The 16,666-nt window shown below is 60.5% G+C and overlaps 5 protein-coding genes across 9 annotated transcripts; all 5 read right to left on the minus strand.

Moving 5' to 3' along the window:
* Positions 1 to 241: 241 nt before the first annotated feature.
* ABB37_08328 (putative metacaspase putativecysteine peptidase Clan CD family C13) lies at positions 242 to 1,710 on the minus strand (the record flags this gene model as incomplete). Of its 3 annotated transcripts, none has more annotated exons than XM_015807300.1 (1): positions 242 to 1,710. In XM_015807300.1, exon 1 carries the CDS (start codon positions 1,334 to 1,336, stop codon positions 242 to 244), a length of 1,095 nt encoding a protein of 364 aa, XP_015654249.1. In that variant the 5' UTR covers positions 1,337 to 1,710. The 3 variants fall into 3 exon arrangements, with proteins under 3 accessions (XP_015654249.1, XP_015654248.1, XP_015654247.1); XM_015807299.1 differs by having other exon boundaries at positions 242 to 1,605; XM_015807298.1 differs by having other exon boundaries at positions 242 to 1,366.
* A 1,018-nt stretch (positions 1,711 to 2,728) lies between these two features.
* On the minus strand, positions 2,729 to 5,478 carry ABB37_08329 (putative Cysteinyl-tRNA synthetase; the record flags this gene model as incomplete). Its single annotated transcript, XM_015807301.1, has 1 exon — positions 2,729 to 5,478. Exon 1 carries the CDS (start codon positions 5,078 to 5,080, stop codon positions 2,729 to 2,731), a length of 2,352 nt encoding a protein of 783 aa, XP_015654250.1. The 5' UTR covers positions 5,081 to 5,478.
* A 680-nt stretch (positions 5,479 to 6,158) lies between these two features.
* Positions 6,159 to 8,348, minus strand: ABB37_08330 (hypothetical protein; the record flags this gene model as incomplete). Its single annotated transcript, XM_015807302.1, has 1 exon — positions 6,159 to 8,348. The coding sequence occupies one exon, from the start codon at positions 8,346 to 8,348 to the stop codon at positions 6,159 to 6,161; it is 2,190 nt and encodes a 729-aa protein (XP_015654251.1).
* Positions 8,349 to 9,002: 654 nt separating this feature from the next.
* On the minus strand, positions 9,003 to 14,315 carry ABB37_08331 (hypothetical protein; the record flags this gene model as incomplete). 2 transcript variants are annotated; one of them, XM_015807304.1, is made up of 1 exon in its annotated part: positions 9,003 to 14,315. In XM_015807304.1, the coding sequence occupies exon 1, from the start codon at positions 13,839 to 13,841 to the stop codon at positions 9,003 to 9,005; it is 4,839 nt and encodes a 1,612-aa protein (XP_015654253.1). In that variant the 5' UTR covers positions 13,842 to 14,315. The 2 variants fall into 2 exon arrangements, with proteins under 2 accessions (XP_015654253.1, XP_015654252.1); XM_015807303.1 differs by having other exon boundaries at positions 9,003 to 14,272.
* Positions 14,316 to 14,800: 485 nt separating this feature from the next.
* On the minus strand, positions 14,801 to 15,736 carry ABB37_08332 (glyoxalase II; the record flags this gene model as incomplete). 2 transcript variants are annotated; one of them, XM_015807306.1, is made up of 1 exon in its annotated part: positions 14,801 to 15,736. In XM_015807306.1, the coding sequence occupies exon 1, from the start codon at positions 15,683 to 15,685 to the stop codon at positions 14,801 to 14,803; it is 885 nt and encodes a 294-aa protein (XP_015654255.1). In that variant the 5' UTR covers positions 15,686 to 15,736. The 2 variants fall into 2 exon arrangements, with proteins under 2 accessions (XP_015654255.1, XP_015654254.1); XM_015807305.1 differs by having other exon boundaries at positions 14,801 to 15,733.
* Positions 15,737 to 16,666: the final 930 nt, after the last annotated feature.

Raw genomic sequence — 16,666 nt, forward strand, 5'->3', positions numbered from 1 at the left:
AACAAAGCAAAGAAACGAATGGAGGTGCTAAGACAAACAAAAAAAGTACAAATATATATAGTTGCGGCACTTTTGAGACGTGTGCGGATATCTCAGCCGTTCACGTGTGCTATACCATACATCATATCGAGTAGAAAGACCTCTCTCTCACTCACTCTCTCTCTCTATACTTCACAAACACTGTGGTAAATATAAGTGAAAAAAATATATATATATATATTCAGCAGCTTTCGAATTACTGCTACTGCAGGTTCATCGGCAGGGTGCGTTTCATGTTACTATCGACGTTGAAGGGCTGCGTCAGCGAAAACTTCGAGTCGAGGTTGATCGGCTTCGACGCGCTGAGCTGCGGCACCTGCTCGAACTTCTTCTTGGTGAGCATCTCGCGCGTCTTGACCATCGTCTCCGTGTAGGAGAGTTCCTTTGTGTTCAGCAGAATGTAGGTCAGGCACTGCGTGGCCGCTCCACCGGCGCCGGTCGTGCCGTTGCCCAGTGCCGCCGTGTTGCCCACATCCGCGGAGGTCTGCGTGTCCATGCAGCCGGAGATCATCAGAACATCACCGGGGCAGAAGTTGTTCTTGCGAACCTGCTGCATGTGGTAGGTGCGGCTGCTGTTCACGCCGCTACCACCGACGAAGTTATAAGGTAAGTCCATCATGCTGCCGGAGTGGCAGCAGTCGAAGAGGATGGTCAGCCGCACTCCCTGCGGAAGGTTCTCGCCGAGAATCTTGAAGATATCGTTGTCGACGATGCAGCCGGCGGAGGCGTAGTCCGAGGGACAGATGACCTGGTCGTACTCCTCGTACTGATCAGTTGACTTGGTCTGCGAGCCGTGACCGCTGTAATGCATAAAGAGCACATCGCCCGACTTGGCCCCCTTCACGAGCCAGGCCATGTACTTTACGATGTTCGCCCGCGTGGGCTGCGCCGTAGTGTTCGGGAAGTCGCTCTCATCCACCAAAATGGCCATCTCCGCCACCGGGAACTTGATCTTCTGGAAGGTCGCCAGCTCCTGGCGGACATCGTTCACGCACCCGCTCAGCTCGGCCGACGAGCCGTAGTAGTTAATGCCGACCAGCAACGCGCGGACGTCGCCCTGTTCGTAGGCGGGGGCCTCGTAGGGGTGGAAGCTGTCGGTGTTGTCGGCGTCCTCGAAGGCCTGATTGATGTCGACCGGGTCGGGGCGAGAGACTTCGCCGATGTACGACACGACGTACGGGCCCGCCACCTTGATCAGGTTCATGCCGAGCTTCATCCAGTTAACCTGGCCGTTTGGATCGCGGCTGGCCTTGGCTGCCCCGCACAGCTGGTAGATGCAGTTCATGTCGAAGCCCATTCTGCTCGTGTATTTCTTCTTCTTCTTCTCTGTAGGGGGTTTGATGTCAAAAGGAAGAGAGAAGAGGAGAGAGGAGTATCACAAGGCAACACCACATTGACGAGGAGATGTGCTGCTATCGTGAAGAGGGGAATCGGGAGCTGGGGCGGTGAGAAGGGGAGGCGGTGGCGCTTCACGGCTGCACGCACGCAGGGAGACAGATGAGAGGGCGTTTTATGTTAACAACAAACAAAATGTTAGCGGAAAGCCAAAGAGAGCAACGACTCAGCTGGGCGGCGAGAGGGCGAGAGGTGGGTAAAGGAGTATAAAACAACAACAATAAAATAAAAAGGAAAGGAGAAAGATAGAGAAGATGGCAGGGAGTACGACAGAGCTGTCGACGATGCCGCGGTCGAACACAGCGGAGAGGGAGGCGACAAGAGGGAGAAGGTGTGGAAGAAGAAGAAGAGAAATATGCGGTGGGAGAGACAAACGGTGATACGGTGCCGAGCAAGAGGGCCCCGGTCCCCTACTCCTACGAAGCCAAGGGAAAAAGGTTTGCTCTTTCCATTCGAAAACAGAGAAGTGACAACAACAACAGCAAAAAATATGGATACGTGTGCCTCTCGTTGACGCATCTACAAGAGGCGCAGCCTACGCAAAACACAGCTTGGCGCAGAGACCCCGCCAAGGCCTGCGTCTCCACACACACACACACACCACACGTCCTCCTTTCGCTTCCTTCGGCAATGATGTTCTGTCTTCTCACCCACTGACAAGCAAAAAAGACACCCAAAGTACTGCAAGTCATCGTTATCACTACCATTCTTATCACTTCTTTCCTCGACCAGCACTTACCTTACAAGTTAAACACATGCACAGCTTAAAAGTCAAAGGGACAGACAGTCACAGAAACACACGTTCACGCACCGGCAGATATCGGTGCCGCCACCACCAGCCGCACTATCGAGTCGCCAGCATTCTCCGGTCTCCCGCGGTTACCCGGCGGGGTACACGTGGTGGTGGTGGTGGTTCGCTTGCGACTTCTTCCGTGATGTTGCTCTCGGCATTTTTGTTTTTGCCGCCGTATTCGTCTTGCTGGCGTGCAAAAAAACTCCTCCTCTCCAAAAAACAAGGGAAGGAGGAGGCATCACCGAGGACGCGTGCCTGCTTCACATGGGAGGGGGGGGGGGGGTAAATAACCACCCAAAGGCGGCGGACAGCTATCAGACAAACGAACCAATACCTTTGGAGAAGCAGCTAAACAAAACGGGCGGTAGCAGGAGGGAGATGGGAAAGCTGCTCCTGACCCGGAGTTACTCCTGAGTTGTCGTCCTCATCTCCTCCTTCTCTGCACACAGATACATATAATCCCCTTCCGTGGTTCTTCATACGATTGGTCGAGGCGTCAGTTTACTTGGGTCCCTGCAGCTCCGCCATCATGCGGGTCAGCTCCGCCTGTTGTTCCTTCAGCCACGACTCGCCCCCTTTGCTCACGTACTCGTCGTACGACTTGGCGTACTTGGCCACCTCCTTGCTGAGCTTCTTGACCTCCTTCTCACCCACCTCCTCCCCCGCGACTGTCGTGGTGGGCATGCCGGTGCTCGGGTCGAACACCGCGTACTTCCGCTCCGCCCCGCGCTGTTCATCCTGGCGGCGGAAGTACTCGGAAGGCGGGTAGCTGAACAGCGCCCACTTCTCTACGAGCTTCCGCTTCGTCTCGACTTGGTTCGCCAGCTTCTTTTTGCGGTCCCCCTCCTGCTGCTCCCGCCGTTCCTGCAGCTCCTTGCGCAGCAGCGCCGGCTCATCGTTCTTCCACGTGGTCGGGCCGGCTGGGCTGTCCTCCAGCCGCACCCCCGCATCGACGAGCCACTCATCGCGCACCTTGTCACACAGAGGCAGGAACACCGGGACCACCTTCTCTGCCTTCGCGGCCTCACGCACCGCATCGCGGAAGCGGACGAGGGTGTCCACCACCGCGATTACGCGTGCCTCGCCGTCGCCGGTGGACTGCTGCTGCAGACCGACGTCATCGGAGCCTTCCACCACGCCGAAGACGCGGAACATCTTCGTGATGTAGCGGCCTACCTTTCGCAGCAGCGTCGCGCTCGGCCGCTCGCCGGAGAGGAGGTACTGATTCGTGGCCGCCACCAAGCTCATCAGCTGCTGCAGCGCCGTCACGGTGTCGAAGTTGTCTTGCAACGCGGCGTGCACCGCCCCTTCCACCTCCACCCAGCGGTTCAGCAGCTCGCGGTCTTGCGTGTTGGCGCCCTGCGGCAACGCCCACGCGTCCCCGCGCAAAACGATATCGATGCTGCCGAAGAAGGCACGCAGCACCCGCTCCTTCTCCTTCGCCTCGTCGAGCGACTGGTCGGAGAAGTTCATCGGCTTGTTCCACGGGTTGGCGAGGAACAGCAGCCGCATCGTGCGCGGCGTCACGCCAAGGTCGTCGAGGGCTTGGCGGATCGTAATGAAGTTCTTCAGGCTCTTGCTCATCTTCAGACCCTTGATGTGCAGGTGCCCGCAGTGCAGGAAGTAGTTCACCCACTGGCTGTGCAGGTTGCACGCCTCGCTCTGCGCGCACTCGTTGTCGTGGTGGGGAAACTTCAGATCCCAGCCGCCGCTGTGGATGTCCATGTTCGCGCCGAGGATGTCGGAGGCCATGACGGAGCACTCGATGTGCCAGCCGGGGCGTCCCTCGCCCCACGGCGACGGCCAGCGCGGCTCGCCGGGCTTCGAGAACTTCCACAGCGCAAAGTCGTTCGGGCTGCGCTTCTCGCCCTCCACGCCCTTCGACAGCGCCCCCTCTCCCTCGGCCATCTCGTCCTCGGTGGTGTTGCGGTCACCGCCGGGCTTCAGCTTCGGGTAGTCGTGGCCGGCCTTGATGTACGCCTCCGTGTCGAAGAAGACGGAGGACTCCCCCTGGTAGGCAAAGCCGTTGTCGATGATCGTCTGCACAAACTCCACCACCTGCGGCACATACTCCGTCACCCGCGTCACGATGTCCGGCTCGCGAATGCCGAGACGCTGCATGTCGTCGAAGAAGGCCCGTTCGTACTTGCGGGCGTGGTCCTCGAAGATTTGCTGATCGCAGATGCTGTCACCCTTCTGCTCGTCCAGCAGGTCGCCGTTCACGCTGCTGGCGGCGGCGAAGAGGGCCTCGAAGTCGTCCTTGGCGGCCGCGATCTTCTCCCTCGTCTCGGCCAGCTGCGCCGTCTTCAGCTCCGCCTCCATCAGCTTCTCATCACGGTCCGTTTTGGCGCGGCTGTTCGCGTTCTCCGGGATCGGCTCCGCCAGCTTCGCCTTGCGCTTCGCCAGGCTCGCCTCCGCTGCCGCCACCGCCTCGGTTGTGAAGGCCTTCAGCTTCGCCAGGTCGCCGTCGTGCAGCTCGCCTGCCTTGAAGTCGTCCAGCAGTTTATTCACGCGCGCGCGCTTAATGATTTTGTCATCGATGTCCGTAATGTTCATTTGGTAAATGACGGAGTAGCCGAAGTAGTCCTCCATGATGCGGCGGAGGATGTCGAAGGTCAGGTAGGCGCGGGCGTGGCCCATGTGGGAGAGGTCGTACACCGTCGGACCGCAGGTGTACCAGCGCACAAGCCGGCCATCAAGCGGCGCGAAGTCCTCGACTGTCTCCGTCAGCGAGTTCGCCACCTTCAGTCCTTTGCCGTCTACCTGCGTGGGCGGGTACCAGACCGGGTGGCGGTCCCGCTTCACCGGGTGCTCGCCGTTCAGCCCGGCAACGACCTTCGCGGTGCTCGCCATCGTAGCGGCGACGCGGGTGTAAGGGAGGCGCCGTGCACGACTCGCTGCCAGGTATGCGCGGCGCTGCAGTGAAAGAGTGGAGCGGTGAGCTTCGACGAGGGGAGTGGCGGGGGAGAAGGTGGACGAAGGGAGAGCAGGGTGAATGCGCCGGAATGCACGGTGCACCGGTGCAGAAGGACGAAGTCGCAGCAGCTTGAAGCGACGGGGGTTGAAGGAACGGGAGTAGTAAGGAGAGGAGAGAGTGACAAGACGAAAACCTCGACGAGGGATAGAGCGTGTACGTTGATGTACACACCAACACGAATGTAAGGAGTGAAGGCGAGAGGCACAATGTAAGATAAGCAAAAGAAGGCTGGGCGATGCTCTACCGTTTAGCGCGGAAGAATTTGATGATCAACTGCGTGGCGAAGAGAGAGAGAGAGAGAGAGAGAAAGATGCAATAGGCAGCCACAGCAATAACAGCAAGAAGACGCGGAAGACGGCACGGTCGATGAGGCCGAAATCCATCCGTGGTGCGCACGAACGTGAAGAGTTGTAAAACGAAGGAGCGGGGAGAAAAATAGCGGAGCAAACGAGAACCGCCCCCATAAGGAAAAACAGAGCACGCGCTTTCCCGTTCGAGATCAATGTGCTGCTGATCTCACGCATTGGCGCGAGACACCCACGCAGCAACGCCGAAAAGAAGTTGCCGCATGCAGACTTCCCCCGTTGCACCACATAACGCACACACGTCGATGAATAGTGCCATCCCAGCTCCGGTACGTACGTACGTGCGCGGGTAGCTCGACCCGGCCCCGTCGGCGCATCGCTACATCTCGTAGAAGTATTTCTTCTTTCTTCTTTCTTCCTTCAAGGTATGGAGGTTGGTTTGAGGGACCCCCCGACCCCCACCACACACACACACGCAGATAAAGTAGTATATGATGGACCTCTATGCGCATCTATCGGACGGAGAGCAGCACAACTATAATCTATCAGTAAATGGAAAACAAATGTGAGGAAGCAACAGCAGACAACAACAACAACAACAACAACAAACAAAATGCTCTATTCTCGCTTGCACATGTTCCGACTTCTTCTAAATGTACGCGTCAAAGCGCAACATCCCATGCGGATTGGGCCGCTGCGAGCCGGTGGAGGAGCGCTCCGTCACATCGACCGCGTTATCCCCCCACCCATCATCCGGCGTCGAGTAGCTGCCGTCATCGGAGGAGACGCCCCCGTTGTTGTGACGGCTGAGCGGGCGCGGCGGCGGGGTGGGGCGGTGGCGGCGGCGGCGCAGCGACGACAACCCTCCGTCGTTTCCGTGCCGACCGCTGCTGCGTAGAATGTAAGGCGTCTCCTCGTTCGTGTCGCCGTAGTCGTCCGCATCGTCGCTGCCCATTTCCCGGCTGCGGCGGCCCCCGTTGGTATTGCTGTTGCCGTGGTGGTGGTGGTGGTGTCCGCGGCGCGGTCGAGAGCTAGAGTTGGTCAGCGAGCTACTCGTCGCGGCGTCGTGGATGTTCTTCGGCGATTCGCCGTCGACCGGCTCCTCCGTGCTGCCGAGGCCGTTTCGATCGTTGCTGCCCTTGTTGTTGACGCGTGCGCCCTCCGTGAGCGCGGTGCCGGCCCGTACGCCCATGCCCGTCTCCGTCATGAGTGGCGCAATGATCTTCGCCGGCGGCGGAGGCTGGATAAAGTAGTCTGCCCCGAAGGCCGCCAACACGACGACCGCCAGCGCGGCGACAACGCCGGCGAAGATGTACCACCCGTTTATGTTCGGCGACGGCCTCGGCCCCGCTGTCGTTGTCGTGAGGGGCGGCTCGTCACTTGCTAAGAGTGCGAGGTTCACCATGGCGAAGCCCACCGCCTTGTCGCCGCCCGTGGCGGCGTTCGCTGCCGGCCAGGCAGCGGAGGTGTTGAAGGAGAGCTCGGCGACGGAGCAATACGTCTGATTGCCGAGCAACGGCACGCAGACGAGGGCGACCTCGTTGTTGCCGCCCGTCGCCGCCAGGCCAAAGGCGGTGGCCCCCTCCGGGATCGTGCTCCCGTTGAAGTAGCAGTACGGCAGCTTCTCGGTAGCGGCGACGGCGTTGTAGAGCATCTCACACAGCAGATTTGGGGCGAAAAGAAATAGGCCAGCCGTGCGCCCCGTCGCGTACAGAAGGGCATCGGTGGTGATCGTCTGCACGGTGTCCAGCAGGCGTGCACCGATCGCCGCGTAGTACACCCCGTCTGGCACCAACACCGCCCGCGCGATCTTCGCCAAGTCTGCCGTGGTGGTGTAAAGCATGTAGTCGGAGAAGTACGAGGCGTGAATCGGGTAGGTGGCGAGGATCGCGCTGCCGTTGGTGGTCAGGTCCTGCACAGCCTTGTACGGCCGCATGTCCACGTTGCTGGTGTTCGTGAAGGGGTAGGTGGACTCTATGTACCGCCCGTTGCGGTTGAGCAGAAAGGTGTTGGCGAGGCCGAGGGGTGGGAGCAGAACGCCGAAGACGAACTCGCCGATCCCGGAGAAGGCGGAGTAGGCGGTGGAGTTGGCGAGAACGCGCTCGAGCACGTAGGAGACGATGGCGGAGTTGGTGCGAGCGTAGAAGTAGCTCGCGTTGAGCCCCGGCTGCGTCGTGTAGCTGAAGATGCTGCTGGTCGACGAGAAGAGAGAGCTGACGAAGGTGGCTAGCGTGGGCACGGTGCCCGTCGGCCCTTCCGCCGCACCGAGGTCGAAGCCCGTCTCCGTAATGGAGGAGGTGTGGGACAGCAGCATGTTCAGTGTAATGGGCACACCCGGAAAGCCCGGGTTTATCAGACTTGCGCCGCCGCTGTAGGTGGGGGGCAGGTAGGCGGACGAAATAGGATCTGTGCGTGCAAAGGGGAGCTCGTTGGTCGACTCGAGGTACATGACCGCCATCGACGCCATCAAGTCGGACAGCACATCCGCGCGGTACGCGGTGTCGCGTGTGTTCGGGATACCTGCCGTATCCAGCCACGTAGCGGCGGAGGTGATATTGTACCGCGTCTGCATCCCTCCCGCGCAGTTGTAAGCGCTGTAGTCATTCATGCCGGCCCCGACGATGCTGCAGCTACCAGCGAAGATGCCCGTGTCTTGCGAGGTGAGTAGTGAGTAATAGTAGCAGCTGCCGGACGCTGAGAACTGGGATAGTCCTGAGCTTCTTGCGGCGGCGAGGGTGCGTGAAACGTCCGACACCATTGCAGCAGCGCAGCTCCACAGCACCAGCAGCACCCACAACGCCTTCACAGGCGCGCGACGCGCTGAGCCGTTGGCGAACATGCGTGCAGGGCGTCGCCGAGCGTGTGCGCTGGAAAGGGAAAACAGAAAACCAACCTACCTTACTCCTCCACCTCGCCTGGCAGATGACCGGCTAAATATATATATATATATATATATGAATGTATGAAGCCCGCAGAGGAGCGTCTGTTGGTGTGGGCGTGTAACGTGCTTCTATGCAAACGGTCTAGCTTCCCCGAACAGTGAGGAAAGGATCGAAGAGGCAAAAGAAAGGTCAGCTCCGCTAGCGTGCTGTGTGCTGCGTGCGTGTCGCAGTGCCTCGCCACAACGGTGAATAGTGCCCCAAGACGCAACGTTGAAGAGGAGAGACAGACGGTGAGAAGGGTCAACAGCAACCACCAAAAGAAACGGTTAAAGAAAGTCCAGTGAGAAAACGGTCGAAGGGGGTGGGGGACTGAAGTTATGGGACCGGCTTCTCCAGCGGTCCTCCCCGTCTGCCCCCTACTGCTCCACCTTTTGCATTGGAGTGTAGGTATGCGTAAGCGTATCCCCGCGAAAAAGGGCATGTAATTCTACTTGAGGAGTATCGGCACAATCTTCTTCTTCCCTTTTCCTTTTAAACCTCGTTTTCCGCTTGTTTCGGCATAAAACATATTGGCTCACGGATTGAATGCCAACACCGTCCAGTAGGCACTGCTACTGCTCCGTCGCGGGTGAGGGCCACTGCAAACACGTTGCCTCAAGGGACAGCCATAGCGCAGACGCAGCCGCGCTACTCTGCGCATCCCGCTCTGCATGCGGCGCCGAAGGCCAACGCGCAGACGGTTCGTGTTGTCCGCGGCTCAGTACGAAGCGCGAAGTTCCATCCAGCTGCGCCGTCCACGGGCTCCTCTTTTCCATGAGAAACGAGAGCTCGGCCCCGGTCACAACCCGCAGCTGCCCCACCCGCACCAACGAGGAGGGCTGGCTTCCACCCGCTGCGTCGGGGGAGAAGGGCGATTGATCCAGCACGGCCGGCCCACACAAGCACAGCGGAGGAGCGGCCGGCTGGACGGCGGACGGCGACGCACCGTAATGGGGCGCCGCAGCCGCCGAAGTTGAAGGGTGAGGGAGAAGGCGCAGGCGATGGCGTGACGGCGCAGGGGCAGCAGCAGCAGTTGACGATGGTGGTAGCGATGATGTTGCGGTGGTGACTGCCGCGCCGCCTTCCTCTTGACGCATAAAACCCTCGGTTGCGTTACCAGCGGTGGAGGAGGAGGACGACGGAGAGGTGGCTGCGGTGCCGCTCAACGCGATGGGCCCAGATAAGCGCAAAAGACGCCGCCCACTTGCCCAAGCGCCACGACGTCCGCTACTGTTCTTACTACCAGCGCTGCTGCTGCTGCGACCACCGGCTGAGGCAGACATCGCCTCAGCGGACGCACGCTCGTTGCCCTTCGCTGCTCCTCCTCCTTCGAGCTCTGCCTTCGTGTTCTCGGTGTTCCTGCGCCGACTCCCCGCCGCTGACGCCTGCACGTGCCCGCTCGCTGCCCACCGCGCCTGGGCGGCCGCCAGCGCCACCGCCTCCTCGGCCTTCGCCACCAGCGCCCACACGCCACCGTACATGCAACTCGGCAACGTGGTGTCACGCAGGACGGTGCTGCGGAAGAGTGTCCACCACGGGTGCCACACCGGTGCACGCGAAGGCAACGAAGACGAGGAGGAGGGGCATGGAAGTGTGCCGCTGCCCATCTCGGCGTGCGCCGCTTCCCGTGCCACGAGCGTGGAGACGAGCCCGACCATCAGCAGCAGCGACTGCGCCGGCTGAAGCAGCAGGGCGAGGGCGAAGCCATCGGCCTTCAGCAGCCGCGGAATGGGCCGCGACAGCAGCAGAGACACGTCCACCACGTACGAAGCGAGCTCCGTCGTCCACAGAACTAGCGTTGGCTGCTCGAGCAGCTCATCCATTAGGTTGTGACTCAAGAAGAGCGCCGTTAAGACGAGGGTGGCGGCAGCAGTGCCAAGCACCTCGCTCTCCTGCGAAGGACTGAGAACAGCCCCGGTGCGTGTACCTTCACCTTCGCGACCGCCGCCTTTGCCCGTTATGGCGGCAGCCGCCACAGCATCGAACGCGATGCTTGCCTCTCCGCCGACGTCCCCACTCGCCGCGGAGCCTTTCCCACCGTAGCGCCGACTGCCCTCGCCCCCCTTCACAACACCCCCTCCGGCGCTGTCCCCCGGGAAGCTAATCCGCGCCAGATCAGAACCGAACACCGCGCTGACGGCCGCCTCGCCGGTGTAGCGCAGTGCGCCCTTTCCTCGGCCACTAGCGGCTGCGACGCCGGCGGTGGCGTAAAGGCCCTTCAGCGACATGACGCGGCGGGCGACGAGGTACAAACCCTCCAGCGTTGTGCCGAGGGCATCGCGGGCTAACGTGAGTCGACCGCTGCTGCCCTTCGAGCTGCTGCCGTTGCTCGCCGACGAGTCCTCCAGGTGGGATGAGGAGGCACCGACAGCAGCATCGGCGCCGACCATCCCACCGGCTGGCCCGCCACCCCTACCGAGCCCGTGATGGCTGCCCGTGCGCACGGAGAAACCCATGTGACGCAGCGCCGTCGCCTCTTCCCCGCGTGCGAGACCGTACAGCAAAATGAGCTGCGCCGGATCGCTGCTGATACTCGCCCCACCGGACCCCGATCGAGTCCCGAATGGCGTGAACACCGGTGCGTTGGAGCTGCTACTGCGGCGGCGGAGATGCTGCTGAAGCGCGCTGCAGAGCTGCGGGTGGCGACGACGCACGGCAGCTTCTTCCGGGCTCAGCGTGACCTGCTTGTGGCGCCAACGCCCACCGCCACGACGCGGCTGCTGCGCCATCGCGTTGTTTTTGTCGCTGTTGTCGGCTCGTGTAGGTGCTGCGGTATTGCCGCCGCCGTTCGTTGCCTGCGCGGTGCCCGTGGAGTTGGAAGTGCTGTCGGACGCGCTTTGCGCTGGAATCGGCAGCATAACGAGTGTGCGAGCCACGTAGAGGTCAACGCGGGGGCATCCGGCGGTGGACGCCTGCGTGCAGCCCCACAGGCGCAGTGGCGTTTGCGGATCGCTGTCTGCGTCCTCGCGTTGATCTGCCGTTGACTTCGCCGTTGAGGAAGCTGACGAGCGCAGCAGCGGCAGCAGTGCGTTCACCCACGGACGACAGCGTTGTTCGAGCAGCACCTCCGGCTCCGCGGCGCGAAGGCCGAAGACGAGGCGGGAGTTGGTGCAACCCATTGCACCTTCGCCGCCCTCCACCGTGTTCTTTGCGTCCACTTCGTGTTGCCTGCGTGATCGCCCTGCTGACAACGACGCGCCGCCCGATTCCGCCATCTTTTCCACCCCAACGCCGCCTTCCCCCGCGGTTCCCGAGGACGTGCGGAGGTGCGGACCGTAGGAGTCCACAACGTACATCACGAACCGACCCGACGTGCGAGAGGACGATGCAGCAGACGGCACCGCCGCTGCCACCGTCCCGTCGACCTCCGTCGGCGTCCCTGCGGTCGGCACCCAGACGCCGATCCGCGATCCACGCGCAAGAACATGAAACGGCAGCAACAACACCGGCGGCGGCATCCACAGCCGCGGCGCGGCGTACGGCGCCGACAACGACGGGTGTGCGTAGGAGGTCTGCAGCACCTCTTCCACGAGGACGCAGTTGAAGATGGCGGGGAGGGACTTGGTGAAGATATCCTCCGCCTCGTGGGGGGCGATGCCCTGGCGTGCCATCACCGCTGCCACGTGCGGGTTCTCCTCGCGCAGGGCGGAGTGCATCCCGTCAAGGAAGGCGACCAGTTTCATGAGACACGACAGCCAGTAGTGACGCGCCTCGCGCTGCTGTTGCTCCTGCTGTAGTAGAAGGGCAGCGGCATCCGCGTTGATCTCGCTGTTCGGGCTGCTGACATCAGCGGGGTGGCGCGTACGTGGAAAGCTGCGAGAGCCGCTCAGGTTTGCGCGGTTGCTACACGGAACACCGCACCCCATGCTCGTCTCCTGTTGCTGAGCGCTACCGTCGTGCGACTGCGTAGGCCGCTGCACTGTTCCGTGCGCCACCGCAGCGGCGTCCACCGGCGTCCTTCGGCCTGCATCCTCTTCCTTGACGGCTGTCCCGGTCGATGCCGCTGCGCTGGAAGAGAAGGAAGGGGAGGGTGTCAGGAGGTCCAACCAGTCTTCCATCAGCGCCGCCGCTACCTGCTGCACCAGCGGCTCCTCCTCACTCACGAGGCTGACGGTGGCGCGGAGCAGCAGTGCGTCGGCGCGGACGGAGGGCGACATCGCTTCCGCTGCCGGGTCTGCTGGGGTGGTTGCAGCGTTCTTCGCCTTCTCCACGTCCTTCAAATCATCCCAGTCGTCAAAGCGGCGAAGTGGTTTGATCTCATTGCGCACCCCACGTCGCCGTCCTTCACGCTCCGCGTGCTCTTGACGGAGGACCGCGAGCGAAATGTCCAGGTGGTGTTGCAGCTCCTTCTTGCTGCTGCGGTGCTTGAAGTTGGTCTTCGGCAAGAGGGAGGATGACGCAGCGAGCTGCCGTGAGGACGAATACGCCGAGGAGTAAGAAGGAGGAAAGGATGACGAGGCGGGTGAGGCAGGACTGAGGGCAGACCGCGCCGCATCTTCAAATTCGATGCGTTTCCGATTGTGGGAGGGTCTCCCTTTCTGTAGGTGGCGATCGACGGTGGCACGTTTGCTGTGCGTGTGCGAGCGCCGCCGCTTCGAGGCACGTGCCATCTCTTCCCCACCGCCACCGCCGCGTGTTTTACTGAGCGAGGCGCCGTCCGTCACATCAACATCGCCATCCTCATCCTCATTCTCGCCTACACTGCTGCCGCTACTTGCGGAAACGCTGTCGGTGGCCGCATCGCTGCTGGTTGCCGCGTCGGACGCCTCCTCGTCCTCACTCGTGCCGCTCTTCACGACCGTCGCGAGGCCACTGCGCTCGCCCGCACGCAGTAGCGACGGGACGGCGTAGATTTCCTCAACACACAGGAAGTGCAGCACGTGAAGAGCCCACATACTGGCCGGGCAGGCGTCTGCCATCCGCTGATGGTCCGCGGCTTGCGCCGCCTGCGCCGCCTGTGCCGCCTGTGCCACCGCCTCAGCGGTGGGTGGACCTCCGCGCTTCCCTCTGCGCTTAGCCGTGCTGCCGCTGTCGAAAGGCGGAGCAGTGGCAGCGGCCGCGGCGACGGCACGCGTGCGCCCGTGCGCGTGTGAACGCGTCTTTGCGAGCGCGTGCAGCGCGGCGTAGTCTGGACTCCACAGACAACCCGCATGGAGGAGCAACGTCAAGAAGAGCGCGTCATTCCCGATGACACGCCGCCATACGGCAATGCAGCGACGCCACCGTTCGTAGCTGTCCACAATGCACTGCGCATGGGCAAAAGCGTCGCTGGGGCCCGTCGCGGAGGGTGAAGTCGGCGTTTGAGAGGGCGAGGTGGGCGACGCACCGACGAGGCGAGACGGTGCGGGGTCCGCCGAGAGGAATGCGTACAGAGAAGGAAGCAGCCTCTCCACGTTCGGGTTTGCATTCATGGAGGAGCGACGCTGAAAAAAAAAGGGGGGGGGTCCAATGTAGTTTGTCAACAGTTCAAGGTTCACAGTACACAAACTAGCAGTGATAGAGGTAGAGATAGAGGGAGAGCTGTCGCAGCGTCTACGGAAGGCGAAAACTTCAAAACAGAAGAATAAAAAGGTCTATCCTGTAGCGTGTGATGCTCGTTCACGTCTGTTGTCGCTGATCTCGCCGTCATCACCGGCTTGCTCGCCGCTTCTCCTCTTGCTGGTTCCGTTTCAATATAAAATAGTTTTCCCTTTTTGCCGCTGCGTGTGCGTCCGTCACGGCAGCTGCGCGACAGGCGGATGTGCCCTGCTCGCCTTCTATCGTGCTTGTAGAGAGATGTGTTTGATGTGTATGCCACGGATATCTCTGCTTCAACGTGGGACTGTACGATGACACGTAGCTCTGCGAAGCGCACGTGGAGGGAAATCACGAGATACGTTCACACCCACACCCGCACTCAAAAGGCAACAGTACACAGAGAGACGTGCACAGAGGTGATGAAAGAAGGTTGAGAGAGGTACGAGGAGCAGAGAAGTAATCGCACGCTTGTTTGTCTTGTTTCGTGTTGACGGAGGTAACAACCGCTGACATCGCAACGACCGCTTCGCTGATCTACGCAGCAGCATTGCAAGACAGAGTTGCCACGCAGGAGCGATATCTAAGAAAGAAATGCAGGGGGAAGCGGCATGAGAGCGATGATTTCTTGTGTACGTCATCTGTGTTCAAGGCACTCATACAGGTGTATAAATAGATATATACGAGTGCAGCAACAAAGATCGGAAAAAAAATCAACAACAACCTAAGTCATTAATAATAATAGCTAAGGTGGGGAGGCCCGCGTGTCGAAGCGACTCAAAGAAACAGCAATAACTCGAGGAAAAAAAAACACCAACGGGAAAAGAATATGAATGCCTTTCTCTCTCGTCTGCCGTTAATCGCAGGCGTTGTAGAGGTACTGCATCAGCTGCTCCTCATCGCCCTTGTTCATCAGCGCACGAAACGCCGGGTCTGCCACACGCAGAAACAAGTTCTGGCGCTTCTCGTCCTCCAACGAGCTCGGCACCGACGGCATCCCGCGCTGCACCGCCGCAGCGTACTTGGCCGCCTGCGCCTGAATAAACGGAAGGTCCGCACTCGCGCGATCGGGGAAGGCCTTCTCCGCGAACTTCATAAACCCGGCGGTGTACTCGTGGCCGGGAAAGATAAACGTCGACGCGTCAAGGGCGTAGTCGTTGTCCTTGTTTAGATGAAACACCTTCTGCATCGCGCGGCACATGTCCGCGGCGCTGCCCTCGAAGAAGGCACCAATGCCAGCAATGAACATCGTATCGCCCGTGAAGAGGGCAATGCCGTCGTTTGGGTGCTGCGGGTGGTGCACCTTGTACAGCACGTGCCCGCGTGTGTGACACGGCGAGTCGATCACCTCCACGGTAAGCCTACCCAGGTTCACCCGGTCGCCTTCCTTCACCTTGCGCGAGACCGCAGGGATGCTATCCAGCGCTCCGCCGACCACCGTCACCTGCGAAGACGGGTCCTGCGCCTTCATCCGTTTCTTGAGCTCGACGTTGCCGCCGGCGTGGTCGGGGTGCTTGTGGGTGGTCAGGATGGTGCTGAACTTGTACGAGAAGTTTGGGTTGGTCTTCTTGAGGTGGTCGTTCACGTACGCTAGGATCGGGTCGATGTCCCAGTTCATGTCCACCGCGGCCAGGGTGTGCGTCGTGTGGTCGTCGATCAGGTAGGAGAAGTTGTCCTTCAGCGTCGGCACCACCGTCACCGAGAAGGCGGAGCCGAACTGCTTGGTGTAGCACTGACGCATTGGCACGTTGGAAAAGGGAAAAGAACGTTCGTTGTTTCCTTTCCTTTCTTCTTGATGTCGATGGGCACGGCCAAGAGCACACCGATCAGGCCCGACGTAAAAGGAAAAGAGAGGAGGAGAGAGGAGAGAGAAAACTACTAGTGCAGAAGAGATGTGTCGCGGGCAGCGATCCGCAACCCGTGCACGGGCTAGAACACTCCCCAAGCGCCGCATCGAAGCCACAATGAGGGGTGGGAGGGAGAGGGCGCGGACGTGAGAGAGATCGATGTTTCTCTTCAGGTAGAGCCGTATCCATGCGCATTTAGCGTTCTTTTCCTTTGGATGAATGCACGTGTCCTTTGCTGCCCATCACCCGCTCACAACTCTGCCCCCCTTTCCCACTTCGCCGATGGAATGCACTCAGCGCTCACGGCACAACGCGCCGCCCGCCGGCCGTTCCACACAGCAGCATCGAGCGACACCGGCAAAAAAGCTCCGCCTTCGCTTCTTCCCTCTCTTGTTGGCTTGATTGTTTTCCGCGTTGCCGTAACGCGCGGCCTCGAACACGTCCTAACCGGCTCCCTCCCCATCACAAGAGATCGAACCGCACCGAAGAGCAAGAGTAATACACAGCGAGAGACGGAGCACTCCACCGCTCCACGGAAGGCGAGTTCCAATAAATAAATAATAATAATAGCAAACACGCACGCGACGACGGCAAACATATCGAAGTGCTTCAGACCCCCCCCCCCCCCCCACCCCACCCTTTTTTTCCCCCCCAGAGAGAGAGGCGACGTCATCACGCCTCTATCCGCTTGGCACCCGCCACGCCGATCACCATCCCCCACTACAGCTACGGAAAGCGCCGGTAGAGGTATAAGAAGAAAAGAGAAAAGTAAACTCATTAATAGCATAAAACGGAAGGGAAGGATGGAAGAAGCACCGCTCCTTCCTTTTCCTGTTCCTCTAACGACACACACCGACACTGCGAGATGACAGATT

This window comes from Leptomonas pyrrhocoris (assembly GCF_001293395.1).
Source record: "Leptomonas pyrrhocoris isolate H10 chromosome Unknown, whole genome shotgun sequence".
NCBI lineage: Eukaryota > Euglenozoa > Kinetoplastea > Trypanosomatida > Trypanosomatidae > Leptomonas > Leptomonas pyrrhocoris.